The 19,341-nt window shown below is 38.1% G+C and overlaps 1 protein-coding gene across 1 annotated transcript; it reads right to left on the bottom strand.

The window, feature by feature from the left end:
- Window positions 1-11,298: 11,298 nt before the first annotated feature.
- LOC120296180 lies at window positions 11,299-12,045 on the bottom strand. The gene has a single exon (XM_039317860.1). The coding sequence runs from the start codon at window positions 12,043-12,045 to the stop codon at window positions 11,299-11,301; it is 747 nt and encodes a 248-aa protein (XP_039173794.1).
- Window positions 12,046-19,341: the final 7,296 nt, after the last annotated feature.

The raw sequence follows: 19,341 nt of genomic DNA, 5'->3' as shown, positions 1-19,341 counted from the left end.
CTTTGGTTCTTCTTCTTCTTCGAGCGAAGATTCCATATCTTCTAGGGAGCAAGACCTTTCCCACTATATAAAAGGGAAGGAAACGTTAGGGTTTCGAATGGGGGAGACGATGAACATGTAAGAGGGTTTTGGTGCGCAGGGTTTGTGAAGGGAGGGTCGGTATTTATAGGCGTTTGGAGGGCTATGAACCGCCATCGCCATGCGTGGGAGTTCCCCCACCCCACCACCAAAAGAGAGAAAAACAGTGGTTAATCTGCGGGGGTTGAGAGACCGGGAGAGCGAGCGACCAGTCCGAGGTAAGAATGCCTCAACCCCCGTCTTTGCCGACTTGCTGCAATCCCCGCGCGTACCAGGGATATTTTACAGACAACACAAACACGTGTTGCCTTGAGTACAACGTGACATGACTATCGAGGACCAAGTTAGGCGCAAGTTTAATTGTTGGAAACTGGCACCCGGTCTTTTGCCGGTTTCAGATTTTTCTGTTGACAAATTGGTAGGATTTTTCCACTATTCTGAAAAGCAGCAAGATAAGTTCAGTTTTTTATTTTTTTATTTTTTTAAAAAACAAATCAAAGTGATTATATTAAAAGTAATATATGCAAGATTCATTTGCAACTTTTAAAATAGGGTTAATACCTTGAAAAACCCAAAACTGGTACACCTGTGACAAATTTACCAAAAACTATTTTTTTGACCATCAAAAACCCTAAACCGGTATACATTTGACAAATTTACCCAAAACTGGTACATTTGTGACAAATTTACCTTATGTTAGTTTTTATTAAATTTTACCGTCAAATTATTAAGTTAAATGACATATGATAGTTGACTGGTATATCAATTTAGGATTTTACATTCCATTTGTCACAGTTACAATTTTTGTGATTTTTTTGTGAAATTAATCTAATTTAGCGGAGAGTATATTTGTCACAAATTTATTAGTTTAGGGTTTTTTGCAGTCAAATAAATTACTTTGGGGTAAATTTGTCATAAATGTACTAGTTTAGGGTTTTTTTTATGGTCAGTTAGGGTAAATTTGTCACAGGTATACCAGTTTGGAGTTTTTTATGGTTAAAAAAATAGTTTGGGGTAAATTTGTCAAAAGTATACAAGTTTGGAGTTTTTCAAGGTATTAACCCTTTAAAATAATGGATATTATTCTCAGGCTAAAGAAATTTTTTTGGTGAATATTGTTCACAAATAAAAGAAATTTAAGAACTCAAAAAATAGGAAATGTAATTATCTAATATACTTTGAGCTTTCGATTATTTTAGGATTTGTAAAAACGATTAACACATAATTGTGGAGAAAGAGTCATTAATTTTTGCCTTTTTGATTGCATGATAGTAAGAGGTATTTATTGAGCTGATATGTAGTTCATATATGTTAATAGATAGAGATATACAATGCTCAATTTTTTATGTTAATATCATTTAGACGGATGGAGCTTGTATTGAAAGCAACTTCACTAATGAAAATTGTGTTATAGATGAAGAAGAGAGATACAATTCAATTTAAAATAGTGGTGATGAAAGAATCATGATGCAGTACATGAAACTTGTATTACCTCACTAATGATATTAACAATTTCTTTTTCGTTACTTATAACATTTTTCTACTTGTACTATTGATATATCGGTATTTAATTATTTTTTAAATTTTTTGAACCCTCTACTCCTAAATTAAGCTAAGAAAAAGAGAGGAAACAATGGAAAGTGAAAAAGATATGAAATTGGAAGAAGCAGTCTCTTAATTTCCTCCATTTAAAGTTGTGGTTGGCATTGGTCAGAAAATTGAAATTATGACACCGTCATACTAGCTAAGCCCTTACCATGTACCTTCTAGAATAGGAGTGAACCAAAATTTACAAACTGATTAATTTTAAACCTTCAATCAATGGATGTGATCCTAACTCATAGAAGTTTTCCTTCTAGGAATATGTTCACTAAAAGTCTTAAAACTCATCACAAAAGTGCAATTAAGTCCTACAATTTGCAAAAAATACAATCTAATCTTAAAACATGTCAAATTGATGCAATCGAGTCATAGAAGTTGGACGACGGAAAATGCTGATTTATGGATTTATCTAATATTTTCTCTCTTCTACATGAAAATAAAGTGATTAAAACAATGTTGTTTTGGTCCAAATTTGATTTTAATACCATTTTTATTTAAATTAAATAAAAAATAAGTTAAGAAAAAAAAACAATAGGCTACCCTAACTATTGTTGCCCCACCATCGCTAGGAAGGACTGCCAATGGTGGGGAAATAGTCAATGGGGGTTATAGGACCCTCGCCACTAGCGACTCTTAGCTAGAATTGGGCGAGGACCAGCAAAGCAAGCCCTTGCTTGCGGTTGGCAAGGCCCTGGCTAGGCCAAGTCCCAATAACGTCACCGATCATATCCTCCATCGTCGCCGGCCCTTCTTGGCGAAGGTGGGGCATGCGGCCCTCATTGCCTAGTTCTTCTTCCTCCTCTTTTATTTATTTTTTTTTTTTTTGAAGTTTTAGCTTATAATTTAAATAATTCGTATTAAAAATTAACTTTATATTTCTTGTTTTAGCCATGTCATCACCACATAGGAGTGAGAATATATTTTTAAAAAGTCATGTCAGCATTTTTCATTTATTAAGTTAAACAAAATTAATGAAATAACTTGATTGCACCAATTTGACAATTTTAGGACTTAACTAGATTTTTTGCAAGTTTTAAAACTAAATTACACTCACTGAAAGGATTTGATTGTACCAATTTGATAAGTTTTAGAGTTTCCTATATGTGTAGAATTTGACCTTGACACATCCAGCTCCCGAGCTAGAAATTCCCCCGAACTCCAACTAACTATGATACGCCAATTTGGGGGGGTGAAAGCTGATGTTGCCGATTGGTCATGCTCACGAACGATCCACACCTATCCTAACAGAAGGTAACCATGGTCCAAAAGAAACCACCTAAGGCAATTGTACGAGTGGGTTCACGGTCCCCGATTGGCTTTCGGGAGAGATGGGGTAAGGTGGCAGGTATACACTCGAGAAGACCACGTCCCAACAGAAGAGGAACTGTCGTGAGTCCTGTTCCTGTACGCCAGGTGACCAATGAGAGGAGACTGAGTGCTGTACCTTTCCCTTAGATCGAGCTTTGGACGAGAGAGAGGGGGCGTTGGGGGATGTGATCTGAGGCATTGTCGTTTGGCGCATTCTTTCTCGTATCTTTCTTTCAAACCCACTGACCGACGAATCGGAAGTGATTTCACGTGAAAGGTGGGCAGCTCATGCCCTCTCACCAACTTCCCATCATTATAATTGCCCTTTTACTTAATATGAGTATACGCATACTACTAGTAGCACTGTACTAGAGAAATGTTTGCATTGCCGTAGAACAGTGTAATGGTGAAATGTTAGTCACAAAACCAGATGAGGCGCTAGACCGGATGGATGGAAAAGAAAAGACAGAAGGCAAAGTTCGGTCCTCATCTAGTTTTTTGGTTGGCATTTCACAGTTACATTGTTACACGATGATGATAATAGTGCTCTAGTAAGAAAAGATAGAAGTCAAAGCTGTTGGAAAATAATCCAAAAGAAAACACAAACTGTTTGTTGCAATCAGAACATGAAATTGGAGGTGAGATACGGATATCCAAATCTCCTTAAGGCAATTAGTTCCCGCCAATGGTGCTCCGCAGATTCACGAATTATGCCTCCCAATATACAACACCTCGAACCTATTTGGATTAGCACTAAGCAAACGGGACTCAATTGAACCGTTCAATTGAACCAAAGCACACTCGAAAATTCAGAAGAGTAGAAAAGTGTATCGAGCCTTTTTAGAATCGAGTCGGAAAAACCAAAAATCATTATGAAGCTCTATGCTCCCATCTATTTATAGAGATTTTTAGTTCATGTACGTAAGAGATACATGAATTAAATAGACGCATGTATCCACGAAATTCATGAATCAAGAGATACATGAATTCAAGAGATTCACGAACCCAGAGATACGTGAATTCAAGAGATTCGTGAACTCAATAAATACATAAATTAAAAGATACATGGATCTAGGAAATTCATGAATTCAATAGATACGTTAACAGAAAAGTTTAAGAAATTCATGAATCCAAAAAGAGATACGTGAATAGAAAAGGCGTATCTTAATTTATTGGCATTCGTTGATCCATTAACCATAATTATAACCATAATTATAACAATCTCCCACATTAATGGATCAACAAAACATTTTTTAATCGAAGGAATCTGAGTATACCTGTTGAAATACACTGCATCAAGATAGGTAGCTTTCGCTTTGAACCTTCTTTAGCGAAAGCCTATCGGACTTACTTAACTAGTCGATGGACTAAGTCTTGAATCACTAGTTGTTTGTGTAAGCCTAGACAATAAACCTCACACAAAGTATTTCCAATTCAAGATTGGTTCTTGGTTGTGTTCGTTCTTTCGGCCCTGAACCTCTCGGGATTCATGCGTGCTTTAGAAAATCTAGTCTTTAAAGATTTTCATAGAGTCGCCAGCTCATGCATATAGGTGCATTCCTATTAAAGATATCCTACCTTATCTTACTTGGATGTTATATTCCAAGTTATAGGAATCATTAAATGCATAGTGTACCCTTAATAACGCTGTAGGAAAGCACTGTTGCATCATAGAAATGGGAGACAATGCTTACATTAGAGTTTCCAAAATTTGCGTTGTCCTATTGAACCTAGATCATGGGATCTCCAATCGCATAGGTTAGGTTTCCACCCTGGAATCTCTTTATTGGGTTAAGGCTCTTAAACCCATTTCCTCGATGCGCAATTTATCTGCTCTTTTGACAAACTTTTTGTCACGGATCCATAATATTTTCCTTTGACTTTACAAAGTCTAAAGAAATTATTCCATTTGAGAGCAACTGCCTTACGGTGTTATGTCTACGACGAATATGTCTAGACTTACCGTTATAAATCACATTATGCGCCCTTGCAATTGCCGCTTGATTGTCACAGTGTATGCAAATTGCGGGCATAGGTTTTGGCCACATTGGAACATCTTCTAAAAAATGCCGAAGCCATTCTCCTTCTTTAGTAGCTTTATCCAAAGCAACAAACTCTGATTCCATTGTAGAGCGTGTTATTAAAGTTTGTTTAGAGGATTTCCATGACACTGCAGCACCTCCTAGTGTGAACACATATCCACTAGTTGATTTCGATTCATCAGAATCTGAAATCCAGTTTGCATCACAATAACCTTCCAAAACAGCTGGATATTTGCCATATTGTAGAACATAGTCTTTTGTCCTTTTCAAATATCCTAATACTCTCATCAAAGCATTCCAATGCTCATGACTGGGTTAGTTCGGTATATCTACTCGGTTTGCTTACTGAGTACGCAATATCAGGTCTAGTGCAATTCATGATATACATGATGCTGCCAATTACTTAAGAGTATTCTAGCTGTCTAACACTATTTCCAGTGTTCTTTCTTAAAGTTAGGTGTGGAAGAAAATGATTGTTTGCATCTTTAATGCCGAATCCTTTAAATCTCTCAAATACCTTTTCAATGTAATGGATTGTGTTAAACCTAAGCCATCGAATTCCTTAGAATTGTGATGCCGAGTATAACATCCGCAACACCTAAATCTTTCATCTCAAAGTTCTTCTTGAGAATGTTCTTGGTGATTCTGATGACCTCAATGTTATCTCCAAAAATTAATAAGTCATCAACATATAGACAAATAAGTACATATCCAATTGTAGTGGATTTAGTGTACGCACATTTGTCACACTCATTGATTTTATACCCATTTTGAATCATCTCGATCAAATTTCTCATGCCATTGCTTAGGAGCTTGTTTAAGTCCATACAATGATTTGACAAGTCTACACACTTTGTGTTCTTGTCCTTTGACCTTAAACCCTTCAGGTTGTTCCATATAAATCTCCTCGTCGAGATCACCATTTAAGAATGCGTTTTCACATCCATTTGATGTATTTGCAAATTGTATAGCAAAGCTATAGCAATCAACATCCTTACGATGTTATTCTTGTGACAATTGAATAAGTATCAAAGTAGTCAAGACCCTCTTTTTGTCTAAACCCTTTGGCTACAAGTCGAGCTTTGTACTTATCAATGGAACCATAAGCTTTAGTTTTTCTTGAAAATCCATTTACATCAAATTGGTTTATTTCCAGGTGGAAGATCAACCAATTCCCAAGTATGGTTACTTAGGATATAATGGATTTCATTGTCAACAACTTCTTTCCAGAAAGGAGCATCTGGAGATGACATTGCCTCTTTATATGTTTGCAGCTCACCTTCTAACATGTATGTTAGAAAATCAAGTCCGAAAGATTTTTTGATTCGAGACCTTTTAATCCTTCGAAGTTCGGCTTCTTTGGCCACAACTTCATCATTCTCGATTTTGATTCTTTAAGCCTTTTCGAGAAAGTTCTCCTTGATTTCTTTTTGCAGGATATATATCCTCAAAAATTCAGCATCCCTTGATTCTAGGATTGTATTGACATGAATTTCCGCATTTTCAAATTTATGAACCAAAAATCTATATGCGCTACTATTTTGAGCATAACCGATGAATATGCAATCCACCGTTTTAGGTCCCAACCGAGTTTGTTTCGGAGGAGGAATCGCCACCTTGGCCAAGCACCCCCACACTTTTAGAAAATTGTAGGATGACAACTTTCCATTCCATAACTTGTATGGAGTTTTACCTATCTTTTTGTGGGGTATTTTATTAAGAATATAATTTGCAGTTAAAACTGCTTCCCCCCACAAGTTATGAGGTAAACCTGAACTCAAAAGCATGGCGTTAGCCATCTCCTTTAATGTCCTGTTCAATCGTTCAGCAACTCCATTTTGTTGTGGAGTATAAGGTGCGTCGTTTGGAGAATTATTCCATGACTAGCACAAAACTCTTTCAAATTGATTGAACCGTATTCTCCTCCTCTATCGACCTAAGCACTTTGATTCGTTTATCAAGTTGATTTTCAACTTAGTTTTATACTTGACAAACATGCTCATAGTCTCATCTTTGCTAGTTAGTAAATAAACATAGCAAAATCTAGTATAATCATCCACAAATGTGATGAAGTACTTCTTTCCACCTCTACTTTCTACAAACTTTAAATCACATAGATCACTATGGATTAATTGTAGAGGTTCACTTGTTCTTTCAATGGATTTTAAAGGTTTCTTGGCAAACTTGGCCTCAACACAAGTCTCACACTTGTAACGGGCATCCAACTCAAATCTTGGAATTAACCCCAAGTTTGCTATTATTTTCATTGTACCATAGTTTACATGTCCTAATCTACCATGCCATAGATAAGGAGACACAACAGTGTAAACTGAAGACTTTTCTTTATTAATAGTCTTTGGGTACACATACTTTGAGTTTACATCAATGACAGCCACATTGGCCTTAAACGAGTCATTACACAAGTACCATTTCCCCACATACATCCCTCATTTCGAAAGTACAAACTTGTCGATTCAAATACAACTTTGAAACCCTTCTTGACAAGTATAGGGCCGAAATAAGATTTTTCCGAATCTCGGTACATGCAACACATTCAGGCGGGCGACCTCCTTGCCGGATGTAAACTTTAGGATCACCTTTCCTCTTCCGGCAATCTTTGCTGATGCAAAGTTAGCCATATAAAGCTTCTCATCTTCTTCACCTTCTCATAAGATGAGAACATGTGTTTATCTCGCACGAGATGTGATTTGTGGCACCCGTGTCTAGCCACCACCATTAGTGTTCGACACCGAGATGCTTCGACATTACCACAGCAGACAGTCTCTCAATATTGTCATGCTCTGTCAAATTCAGTTGCTAGGCTGCACCTTCGTTCTTGCCTTTTTTCGGGCGCTTCTTGCAATCCTTAGCATGATGACCAGGCTTGTTGCATATAAAACACGTCCCTTGGAATTTTTGGAACTGCTCATTTTGCTTGCCTTTTCCTTGAAAAGACATATTCCTTTTTCTATCTTGCTTGGATTTGGAAGATTCCACAATGTTGGCCTTTGGCTCAGAAGAAGGGTTTGCACTCCTTTTATTGTCCTCCTCGATTCTGAGGCGCGGAATGAGATCTTCAAGGCTCATCTCCTTCCGTTTGTGCTTCAAATAATTTTTGAAGTTTGACCAGCCCGGAGGTAGTTTCTCAATCATGGCTGCCACTTGGAATGATTCACTAAGTATCATTCCCTCAACCGAGATGTCACTCAGAATTAATTGCAATTCTTGAACTTGACTTATGACAGATTTAGAATCCACCATCTTGTAGTCCAAGAATTTGGCAACCACAAATTTCTTGGTGCCAGCATCCTCAGTTTTGTATTTTTTTCTCTAAGGACTCCCATAACTGTTTAGCATATTCAATATTACAATAAACATTATAAAGAGAATTCACTAAACAGTTAAGGATATAATTTTGGCATAAGAAATCCCCATGCTTCCAAGCCTCCAACGCACCAAGCGTCGTGACATCTTGCTCATTTGGACTAATCATCGGGCACACCTCCGATAAATATTTTGTTAGATTGAGCATGGTCAAATAGAAGTACATCTTATGCCGCCACTATTTAAAGCCCACTCCGGTAAATTTCTCCGGTTTCTCATTAGTTGTAACTGGAGTTGTTGCCATCACAGTAGGCAAGGTTCGTTGAACCATCCCTCCAGAAACGAGCCAAAAGCCATTTGGCCTACACCGTTCTCAAAAACAGTCCGGGCATACCGGTCGTATGACTTGTACCCGCACCACCAAAATTGGTGTTAGCCCAAGGGCCCGTAGCATTGGCTGCTACAAATTCAGACCCTGAGGGTTGAACATCTTCCATAGTATCGGTCGAATCGACCATAGGAACGTCTCCAGAAACATTCGGGACATTGAAGGACACTTGGTTATTTCCAGCCATCTCAATAATCTAACAAGAACAACAAACAGTGAGTGAATAATTGCCTTAAGATTGTTGGAAAATAATCCAAAAGAAAACACAAACTGTTTGTTGCAATCAAAACATGAAATTGGAGGTGAGGTACGGATATCCGAATCTCCTTAAGGCAATTAGTTCCCGCCAATGGTGCTCCGCAAATTCACGAATTATGCCTCCCAAGATACAACACCTCGAACCTGTTTGGATTAGCACTATGCAAACAGGGACTCGCCGAACCGTTTAATTGAACTAGCACACTCAGAAAATTTAGAAGAGTAGAAAAGTGTATCGAGCCTTTTGGAATCGAGTCGGAAAAACCAAAAAACCATTATGAAGCTCTATGCTCCCATCTATTTATAGAGATTTTTAGTTCATGTACGAAGAGATACATGAATTAAATAGACGCATGTATCCACGAAATTCATGAATCAAGAGATACATGAATTCGTGAATCCGGAGATACGTGATTCAAGAGATTCACGAATCCAGAGATACGTGAATTCAAAGATTCGTGAACTCAATAAATACATAAATTAAAAGATACATGGATCTAGGAAATTCATGAATTCAATAGATACGTTAACATAAAAGTTTAAGAAATTCATGAATCCAAAAAGAGATACGCGAATAGAAAAGACGTATCTTAATTTATTGGCATTCGTTGATCCATTAACCATAATTATAACCATAATTATAACAAAAGCCGAGCCATCCTCTGATTTCGTGGCTCGTAGTTCATTGTAACACTATTACACGGTCATAATAGTAGTGCTTTACTTACTATTTTGTAGTTTTGGAAGGGAAAAAGGATTAAAAGTTGGCGGGAGAAGTTAAAATAAAGAAAATAAAGCTTCATTAGGGAGTGATTAAATGCCAAAGATAAAATAACACCTTTGATAATATTTATTAATCTAAGAGGTTATGATTATAGTCTACAGTATATAATTAGTGAGATAAACCATTGCATTTATTTTAGAAAAATAATTTGCATTAGCTAATAAACTATTTTACAAAAGTAGATTATTTACAACTCCCAAATATATATGTAAAAGGATATGATGATCATAAGTCCTGCTTTTCAAATTAAGTTCTCTATAGAGTAATAATAATGAATTAAGTTTAGATTATGATTAAAGTAATTAAATTAAATTAAATTTATATTATTAACCATCAGCCAGGTATCCGTTGTGTCATTAGTCTAGTTGTTGAAACTTACGTGGTTTGGGTTCGTGTGAGAGGGTTGTTTATCAAAGAACCCTTATTCTCGTAATCTCCTATTAGTTCTAGGTAGATCCGTCAAACGGATGGATTAGGTTAGGTTTGGATCGGGTCATAAATGGTCCTACTCAAATAGACTCATTTCCACACAATGTAAATCTAGTGACTCATACTCGATTTAACCCATACCCAATTTATATTCAATCCAATTCATATTGCTTTATTCCAATCTACGAAAACTTATTGCCAAACTGAGGAGAAAGTATAAAATGAATGAGCATGAGATTGAATGAAGACGAGAGAGACTGAAGAGAGTCATAAAATGAGTTGTAAGTTGTAAACACATTTATGACTTATTTACTCATTATAAATAATCCATTTATAATCTGTTTAACATTCACATAAGTTAAGAAATTGGTTTATGACCCATTTTGACAATCCTAATTCTAGGGATGTTGTTGATCTAATCCCACCCACCTGTGCATCACTGCAGCAACCGACGGTGAATTAGGTTCTCGTCAGTACAACTGTTAGATCTACCATCGCTCCTTCCTATGGATGTGTTTGTTTTAGAACCGAATGTTTGGGTCATGAGTGTTAAAATGTGGGCATAGTCATTCCTTCCGATAACGTCAAATCGGTGTCTTTCATGCAGCTGTGCTATTGCGATCGCTGCACTACAGTCGTTCATTATTTTGCTAGTGACCGATGCAAGTGGTTGAAAAATTTAATAACAAGAAGTTGCACGCCACAAGATCATATGACTCGGACAAACCGATTTTCTCGTTCAATTGCCGATGCAGATCTGTACTGGCAGTGAAAAAACCGTGGCTTTCGTTTCAATTCTCCTTGTATCAACTCATACCCCGCAAATACGTTCATCTATCACTCATCTTTCTTGACTTCTTATATCTAACAAGACATGCCCGTGTCCTGTGTACTGATCGTGCCGCTCAGTTTTGAAGACAATCGCTGGTAATTTGCCGTTTTCGGTTGTGAAAAGAATCAAACAACTCTTACCTTGGACTGGGATTGCAAAGAACAGAATTGTCTTCCATCACAAGAATATTAAATTGACGTAAGGTTTTTTTTTTTTTTTTTTGAACAGAAAGATAATATATATTGATGGAAAGTCACGTGGGAAATACAAAGCAACCCTGAGCGAGGGCGTCTTTACAGAGAATATCAAGCATAACTTGGGGAGGGGAGACAAACCAAGCGGAAGAGAGGGATCCGCAGCCATGGGCCTTTGCTGCCCAATCTGCGAGGGTATTAGCCTCCCGACGGCAGTGCTGTACACGAAGATGAGAGAATCGGCGAAGTAGATCAAAGCACTCGGTGAAGAGGGCGCGGCACTCCCACGGCGGCAGGCGACCCCGATTTAGGGTTTCAACGAGGACGATGCTGTCGGACTCCACAAGCAGGTTAGAATCTGTTAACTCTTGCTGAATCAGATCGTGAAGAGACAAAATTAATGCCTGGATCTCGGTCTCGAGAGCAGAGGAGGCAGAGACAGAGCGTGTGATTCCACCAAGCAGTCTACCCGAGTGGTCGCGGGCCATACCAGCAATCGATCCTCTGTGAGATGCCGTGGGAAAGGAGCCGTCCAGATTGATCTTCATCGTGCCCAGCGGGGGAGGTTGCCAAGACCGATTGGGGCTCAGCCAAGAGGAATGGCCCTTTAAATCCTTTTGATGGACTCGTTTCTGTAGAGAGGCCAGGGCAAAAGCAGAGTCGATAACCTGATCTGGGGACTTCTGAACGCGGCGAAAGATGAAGTGATTCCGCGCCTTCCAGATTTCCCAAAGAAGGCTTGCAACCTGCTCAAAGTCTGGTAAGCCTCTGTTTTGAGCGAGAAAATTTGCTAACCATAAGTCCATTCGGGTAAGGGTATAAGTAAAAATATTGACGTGTACCTTTGAATGAGTCCAAATGCGTTGAGTCCAAGGGCAATGCAAGAAAAGGTGTTCAGTAGTTTCTGGGGAGGCAGAGGAACATAGACCACAGACTGGGGTTTGAATGATCTTTCTGCGATATAGATTATCTCTAGTTGGTAATGCATTCTGACATACTGACCATAAAAAATTACGAATCTTGGGTGAAGTTTGTGCTTTCCAAATCTTTTGCCAAACAAGTTTGGGTGGTTGGTAGGAAGATGAAGCCTGAGAGGTAACATGCTTGTGTGTGGATTGATGAATTACGTTGTAGCCACTCTTGACAGAAGGTTAAATGTACTAAAAGATTCTCTGGCCAAAGAAAGAAATCGTATTAAAAGATGCTTAACCCTATTGTAACATGAAAATTCATACCCAAAGCCTTAGCGTTTCAAGGATGTTACAATAGATTTTTATTTTTCACTTAATCTAAATTTTGTAACTGACGCAATGTGACGCCTCTTATCTCAACAATTGAAACTTCTACAACCTACAAAATGTCAACACATGTAGATTTACGCATAATTTTTCATAATCTCTTGAAATGTAGCTATGCTTTTGCTAAAGCATAAACACGCGCCCTTGGTCTCTAAATCACTTTCTGGATGCTTATTCCATGATGATCTAAATCACTTTCTGGATTCTTACTCCAGGATGATCCAAATCACTTTCTGTATGCTTATTCCAGACCTTCCCCATCGATCCAACCGTCTGAAACTAAATTGAAACGTTCAGGCTGCATATCTCTGGAAGTAAAATAAAAGAAAAAAGAAAGATGAGCAGAAGGGCTTGCCCGTGTTAAGAGTACTTTGTATAGTACTAGTGATGATAAGAACAGAGAAAAGAAAGCTGACGAAAACAGAGGAAAGAAGAAAGAAGACTTCGAGAACAGAGGAAAGAAAGAAGGCGAAAGTGATGTCAATAACAGAGAAAAGAAAGCTGACGAAAACAGAGGAAAGAAAGAAGGCAACAACAGAGATTACAACACGTGTAAAACTGATTTACCATTGAGAAATCAGTATTCAGTTTTAAGTTTGTAAAGTCAAACTTTATGTTCTTTTGCTTCAATTAGTTAGCTGTTCTGTTAGCTAGTTGTTTTCATTCGGTTGTAATTCTTCAGTTGATATAAAAACTGATGAGGAAAGAGCAATTAAGTAGTTAAGCTCTTTGATGTAAAGCAAGCATTCATTGAATAAGAATATTTTTTTCTCTTTGCATCGTTTTTTCCTTCTCATTTCCACTTTTTGTTCTGTTCATCAAAACTCTTCATGGTATCAGAGCCATTTTCCTGAGAGTACAAATCAACTTTCTTCTTTATGAGAAGATGATGAATTTGCAGCAGATTGAAGTCATATTCAAGCCTCATCGATCGTTGTCTTCTGATGTTAATGGTGGTATGTGATCTTTAATTGGGGATCTGTGAATCTTTTACAACACTGAACAAGAACTGTGAGTTGTTTTTATTCCTCAATCGAGTTCTCATCATCATCAGTAATAGATTCACAACTCAGTACCGCAAAATCAGTAGGGGATTGTTTTCGTAATAGAGCATCTCCTAGGATCCGAGTGTGAAAATGGCAGTAAGAATGCAGAAGTATCCATTCCCTATTCATGTCAACATTTCTAACTTTGTTACCATCAAATTAGCCGAAGATAATTTTCTTCTTTGGCAAGCTCGGCCATAGATTTCGAGAAGCCAAGATCCGCTCGGTTTCGTTAGTGGAGAAAGTCCACCACCCGCCAAATCATTGCAAGTTGAAGGAGAGGAACGGGGTACTGAAGTTATAAACCCTTATTACAATGATTGGATCAAGACAAATCAACTTGTGTCGTCTTGGATTAGTGGTGCTGTTTCAGAAAACATACTCAGTTTGATAATTGGATTAGTGGTGCTGTTTCAGAAAACATACTCAGTTTGATAATTGGCTTGGATACTGCATATGAGGTATGGCAAACCTTACTTAATTGATTCACGCAAAAAATCTGTGGCTAGAGAATTTGAGTTGAGAGGAAAGCTGCAAGCATGTCAAAAGCGTGATCGAGCTTTGGTTGTATATATCAAAGAATATAAGTCAATCTGTGATCAACTCAAGGCAATAGAGAAATCTGTAGATGAGATAACAAAGTTGTTCGAAGTTTTGGAGGGTTTAGGATCTGAATATGAGAGCTTTAAAACCACAATATACTGCTTGAAACCACAACCAAGTATGATGAGGTGATATCACACTTAGAGAGATTCGAAGCAAGATTACAGAACTATTCTTCAAATCAGCCCGCCTAATCTAGCCTACTATGGTCAAAGGAAAACTGAAGTCCTACGGAGGGAAGATCTTGACAGAGAACCTGCACAACAAAATGTCAGTTTTGGAGGACCAAGAGAATACAATCATGAAGGCAGAAGTTATGGAAGAGGATGTCCCTTCAATAGTTGATATCGCAACTATGGATATTCTGGAAGAAATATAAGCTACAGACCAAATAATTCGAGTCATGATCGTGGAGAACAATAGTTCAAGCAATTCAATACTTTCTCTGGCATTGGTTTTGGTCAAGGCTTTAGACCATATGCTGGCTCCTCACAAAGGAATCCAGATATCAAGTCATATCCCTCTAACTCATCGAATCTAACTCTTCACAAAAATCTGCAGGAAAATAAAACAACAGACTGTGAAGATGAATAAGATGAACGAAGACTGAAAAAATGAAACTTTCTTCTTCCTCTGTATTTACACAGATACATCACAGAGCATATTTTCAATGGCGTGCTCTGTTTTTCACATTCTCACACTCGTAAAACTCAGCAAGCTACTAAGAAGACTTTTTCTCAGAAGAAGAAAAAAGGAAAACAAAAAACTGAACTTAAAAACAGAAAAACAAAACTAAAACAGAAAAGCGAAACCGGACAGACACGTGTAAATTGAAGTCTTCGGTGAAGTCTTCATCACCGACTCACTTCATGACGTGGCTTTCCCAAATAAATAGTCTCCCGACTTGTGTGCTTCACTTTATGCTTTGTGCTATACTTCCGTTGATCTTTACAATAGCTGCAGCCCTTTTCACTTTCATTATCTTCCTTTGTTGAAGTTGTGACAGCGAGAGTAATCCCTCTGCATTGGCTGAGTTGCTCTTATTTCCTTAACATCCCCCTCAAATTGGGAAGGGTTAAGAATCCTATACCCAATTTGGTTCTAATAGTAGAGTGAGCAAAACGTGATAAGGACTTAGTAAAGATGTCGCAAGCTGAAGATGACTTGGAATATATCGAACATTTATAGAACTGAGGATACTTTTTCACGAACAAAGTGAAAATCAACTTCAATATGCTTAGTGCGAGCATGTAGGATGGGATTAGCTGTAAGAGAAATAGCAGATTTGTTATCACAGAACAAGAGTGTGGGTGATATGAGAGATATACCAATGTCTCGTAGGACAAAGCTAATCCAAGTAAGATCGCGGAGTTGATGCAAGTGCTCGATATTCAGCTTCGGTGGAAGAGCGTGATACGGTAGGTTGTTTCTTGGCTGACCAAGAGAGAAGATTAGAGCCAAGATAAGTGCAAAACCAGTAGTGGAACGTCCGGGTGTCGACATCCAGCCCAATCAGCATCCGAGTATCCGTAGAGGGCTGTTGAACTATTAGAATGGAGGAAGATCCCTAGATGTGCTGTTCCTTTAACATAGCGAAGGACTCTTTTCAATTTATGAAAGTCTGCAATTGTTGGATGCTGCAATTTCTGGCATAGCAGATTCGTTGCATAGGCAAGATCGGGTCGGGTGATCGTCAAATATTGAAGACCGCCTACTATACTTCTATACTCAAGTGGATCAGCAAGCGAATATCATCATTTGTCATAGCAATTGATCTAAGTGGCAAAGGAGTTGAGATAGGTTTGCATTCTGTCATGTGAGCTCAAGTAGATCAATTGCATACTTGGTCGACAAAGAAAGAGATCTTGAGAAGTACGTTTGGCTTCAATTCCTAAAAATAATGAAGATATCCGAGATCTTTCATGTGGAATTGAAGGCTCGCTTTCTTGATCAATGTAGCTAGAAGCCGAGCCGAGCCGCTACCAAAATTATGTCGTCTACATAGAGTAATAACAGTACTATATCTGAACCACTATGAAGAACAAAGAGAGATGGGTCACCAGTACTACGAAGAAGCCATTTTCAAGAAGAAAATTACTAAATTTATCAAACCAGGCACGTGGTGCTTGACGAAGACCATATAAAGACCTCTTGAGAAGACAAACACACCGAGATTTTTGAGGATGTATAAACCCGTGGTGGCTGCTCCATATACACAAAGTCTCATTTAAGACTCCATGTAGGAAAGCATTTTTAACATCAAGTTGATGTATTGGCCAATTTTTCATGATAGCCACGAAAGTACTATACAAATGGTAGCATGTTTAACAACAGATCAATGTTTCAAGAAGTCAACTCCCTCTTCTTGATGAAACCCTTTGGCAACTAACCGAGCTTTTAATCAAAGACTACCATCATGTGCTAATTTGGTCTTAAACACTCATTTACAGCCTATAACATTCATCTGGTTAGTTCTAGGAACTAGTATCCAGGTTTGATTTTCATATAGAGCATTCATTTCTTCTTGCATTGCTCTGTACCACCCTTCATCAGCTAAGGCTGATTTAACTGATCGTGGTTCCAGAGGCACTTTATATTCAGCTAAACATGCATACTTAGGATTTGGTTTTATAATACCAGATTTTAGTCGAGTCCGCATATGATGAATAGCAAGAGCGGTACCTTGATGAACAAAGCAGTACCTTGATGAACAAAGCAACAAGACCTTGATCAATGACAATGTCGGTTGGTGTGACACTTGTGGAAGTAAGACTGTTGTTCTTCAGCAATCGAATCGATTGCATGTGTGTGAAAGATGAAATTTGTGGCGTACTTACAATGTATGTTGTATCAGTGTGATCATCTTCCAAAGTAGGACTATACTGGAAATTTGATGTATGGTCAGTGAAGCCATTGTTTACTGGTGCTGCACTATGAGAATCAAGAAGTTTAACTTCTTCCACCCATTGTTTGTACAGAGTAGTATAATGTTCATAGTCAGTTGTCAACTTCTTTGTGAATGGGAAGAAATTCTCATCAAACACAACATGTCTACTTATATATATACGACCATCGCAGGTACAAGGCAACGATACCCTTTATGGCGTTCACTGTATCCCAGGAAGACACAAGTAAGAGATCTGGGATCGAATTTATGTTGTGTGTATGGTCTAAGACAAGGATAACATGCACATCCAAAGACCCTTAGATGTTCATAGCTTGGCTGATGATGATGAATTTTGTCAGAAGGTGAGTCCAGTTGTAACTTTGGTGTAGGAAGAATATTCACAATATAGTTAGCTGTCATGAAGGCATCTACCCAAAATTTCAATGGAACTCTAGAGTGATACAGCATAGCTAAACCCAGTTCAACTATATGACGATGTTTCCTTTCGATATTCCATTTTGTTAAGGTGTATGTGGGCAAGACATGAACTGTTTTTATGCCACTATTCCTTAAATGATTCCGAATAACTTGCTGATAAACTCTCCTCCTCCATCACAATGAAAATTTTGATTCTATGATTGAATTGCCTCTCGACTAGTTTCAAACTCAACAAAGATATCATAGAATTCTGACTTCAGCTTCATTGGATACAGCCAGCTATAGCGGGAAAAATTGTCTACAAAGATGACATAGTACTTAAATTTCTGAAAAGAACTAACTGGTGAGGGACCCCAAATGTCACAGTGTATCTTCTCTAAAGGAACATTGGATGTAGTGTCTGATAAAGGAAAAGGTAAAGCTGTACTCTTTGCTATTTGACAGCTTCTACATATAGTCTCCGTGTTGTTGCATTACAAAAATCAACTTCGATTCTCAGATGCTTTACTATTTTCGAGTTTGTGTGAGCCAATCTCCGGTGCCACATCTTCTGCCGCAACTCGTGTCTTTGAGTGAAGAATGCTTCAGAGTTTGTGAGTCCACTCGTAAAGTCCTCTAATTTTCCTTCCGAGCTTCATTGTTGTATTGGTGTGATTGTCCTTTACATAGACACCAGTTTTATCAAAGACAAAAGAACAAGGATAGTCATCTGTTAGTTTAGAAACAGAGAGAAGATTCTTCTTTATTGTTGGAACAATTAGTACATCATTAAGAGGTAATGAGTTGTCCTCAGTATTTAATAGAGTATCACCAATGTAAGTAATAGGCAGACATGACCCATTTCCTATCATGACAAGATCGGTTCCCACTATACTTAGAGAGTGTATGAAGAATACCGATTTGCACCGATGTGAGCAGAGCACCCGATGTCCGGATACCACTCATTTCCTTTTGGATCCTCAAGATGCATTGCTGTCAATGCTTTGTTGGAATATCTTCAGCTTGATATGAGTTATCAAATCTATACCAGCGAAGTGCATCATGTCCTGGACGTTTACAAATTTGACACTCCAAACAGTACTTCCTATTATTTTCTCATCCCGCAGATGTTTATTGAAGGTTAGAGTCGAAGATGGATAAGTTTTGATGTCCCGATACCTCCGTGAGTAACTTGCATATGGTCGAAACCCCTGACTAGATCCAGGGAAGTCATTTTTCTGTCTAAGTTGCTGATCTCCTTGATCCTGAATCAAAATGTTTGTTCTGTAGTTCTGACTTCTTTCAGAAAATCCATAACCACAACCTCTACCATTAGTAGCACGTCCTCGACCATAGTTACGTCCCCCTCTGTAATTGCTTCTTTGAACTGCAAAACCAGAGTTCTGAGGGATATATTCTCTGTCAGTGTTTCCTTTCTGCTGTATTTCAGATTGTCTTTGTCCAAAATAAGCTAGATTGGGATTATATTGGTTCCTGGAATAGTTCTCGCAATCTTGTTTCAAACCTTTCTAATTGTGCTATTACCTCATCATATTCGGTTGAGGTTTCAGGCGATATAGTAGTTCGAAAATTTTCATACTCGAACCCAGTCCTTCCAAAACACCAAACATTTTGGTTATCTCATCTACTGAGCTTTCCTATAGCATTTAGCTGATCACATATGGATTTGTATTCTCGAGATAAACGAAAGAACTCAATCCCGTTTTAAGCCGCGGCTTGTAGTTTTCCTCTCGCCCAAACTCTCTAGCAATCCGACTTCGTGTAAACGATTAAGAAGTGTCTCCATACCTCATAGGATGTTTCTACGCCAATGATCAAGCTCGAATGTTT

Source organism: Eucalyptus grandis, chromosome 7, assembly GCF_016545825.1.
Source record: "Eucalyptus grandis isolate ANBG69807.140 chromosome 7, ASM1654582v1, whole genome shotgun sequence".
Lineage (NCBI taxonomy): Eukaryota > Viridiplantae > Streptophyta > Magnoliopsida > Myrtales > Myrtaceae > Eucalyptus > Eucalyptus grandis.
The sequence above is the reverse complement of the archived record's forward strand: the minus strand, read 5'-3'. Positions and strand labels throughout refer to the sequence as shown.

Coding starts and splice junctions, on each gene's coding strand:
- LOC120296180 (XM_039317860.1), bottom strand. CDS start 12,045: ATGGACTTATGGTTAGCAAATTTTCTCGCTCAAAACAGAGGCTTACCA.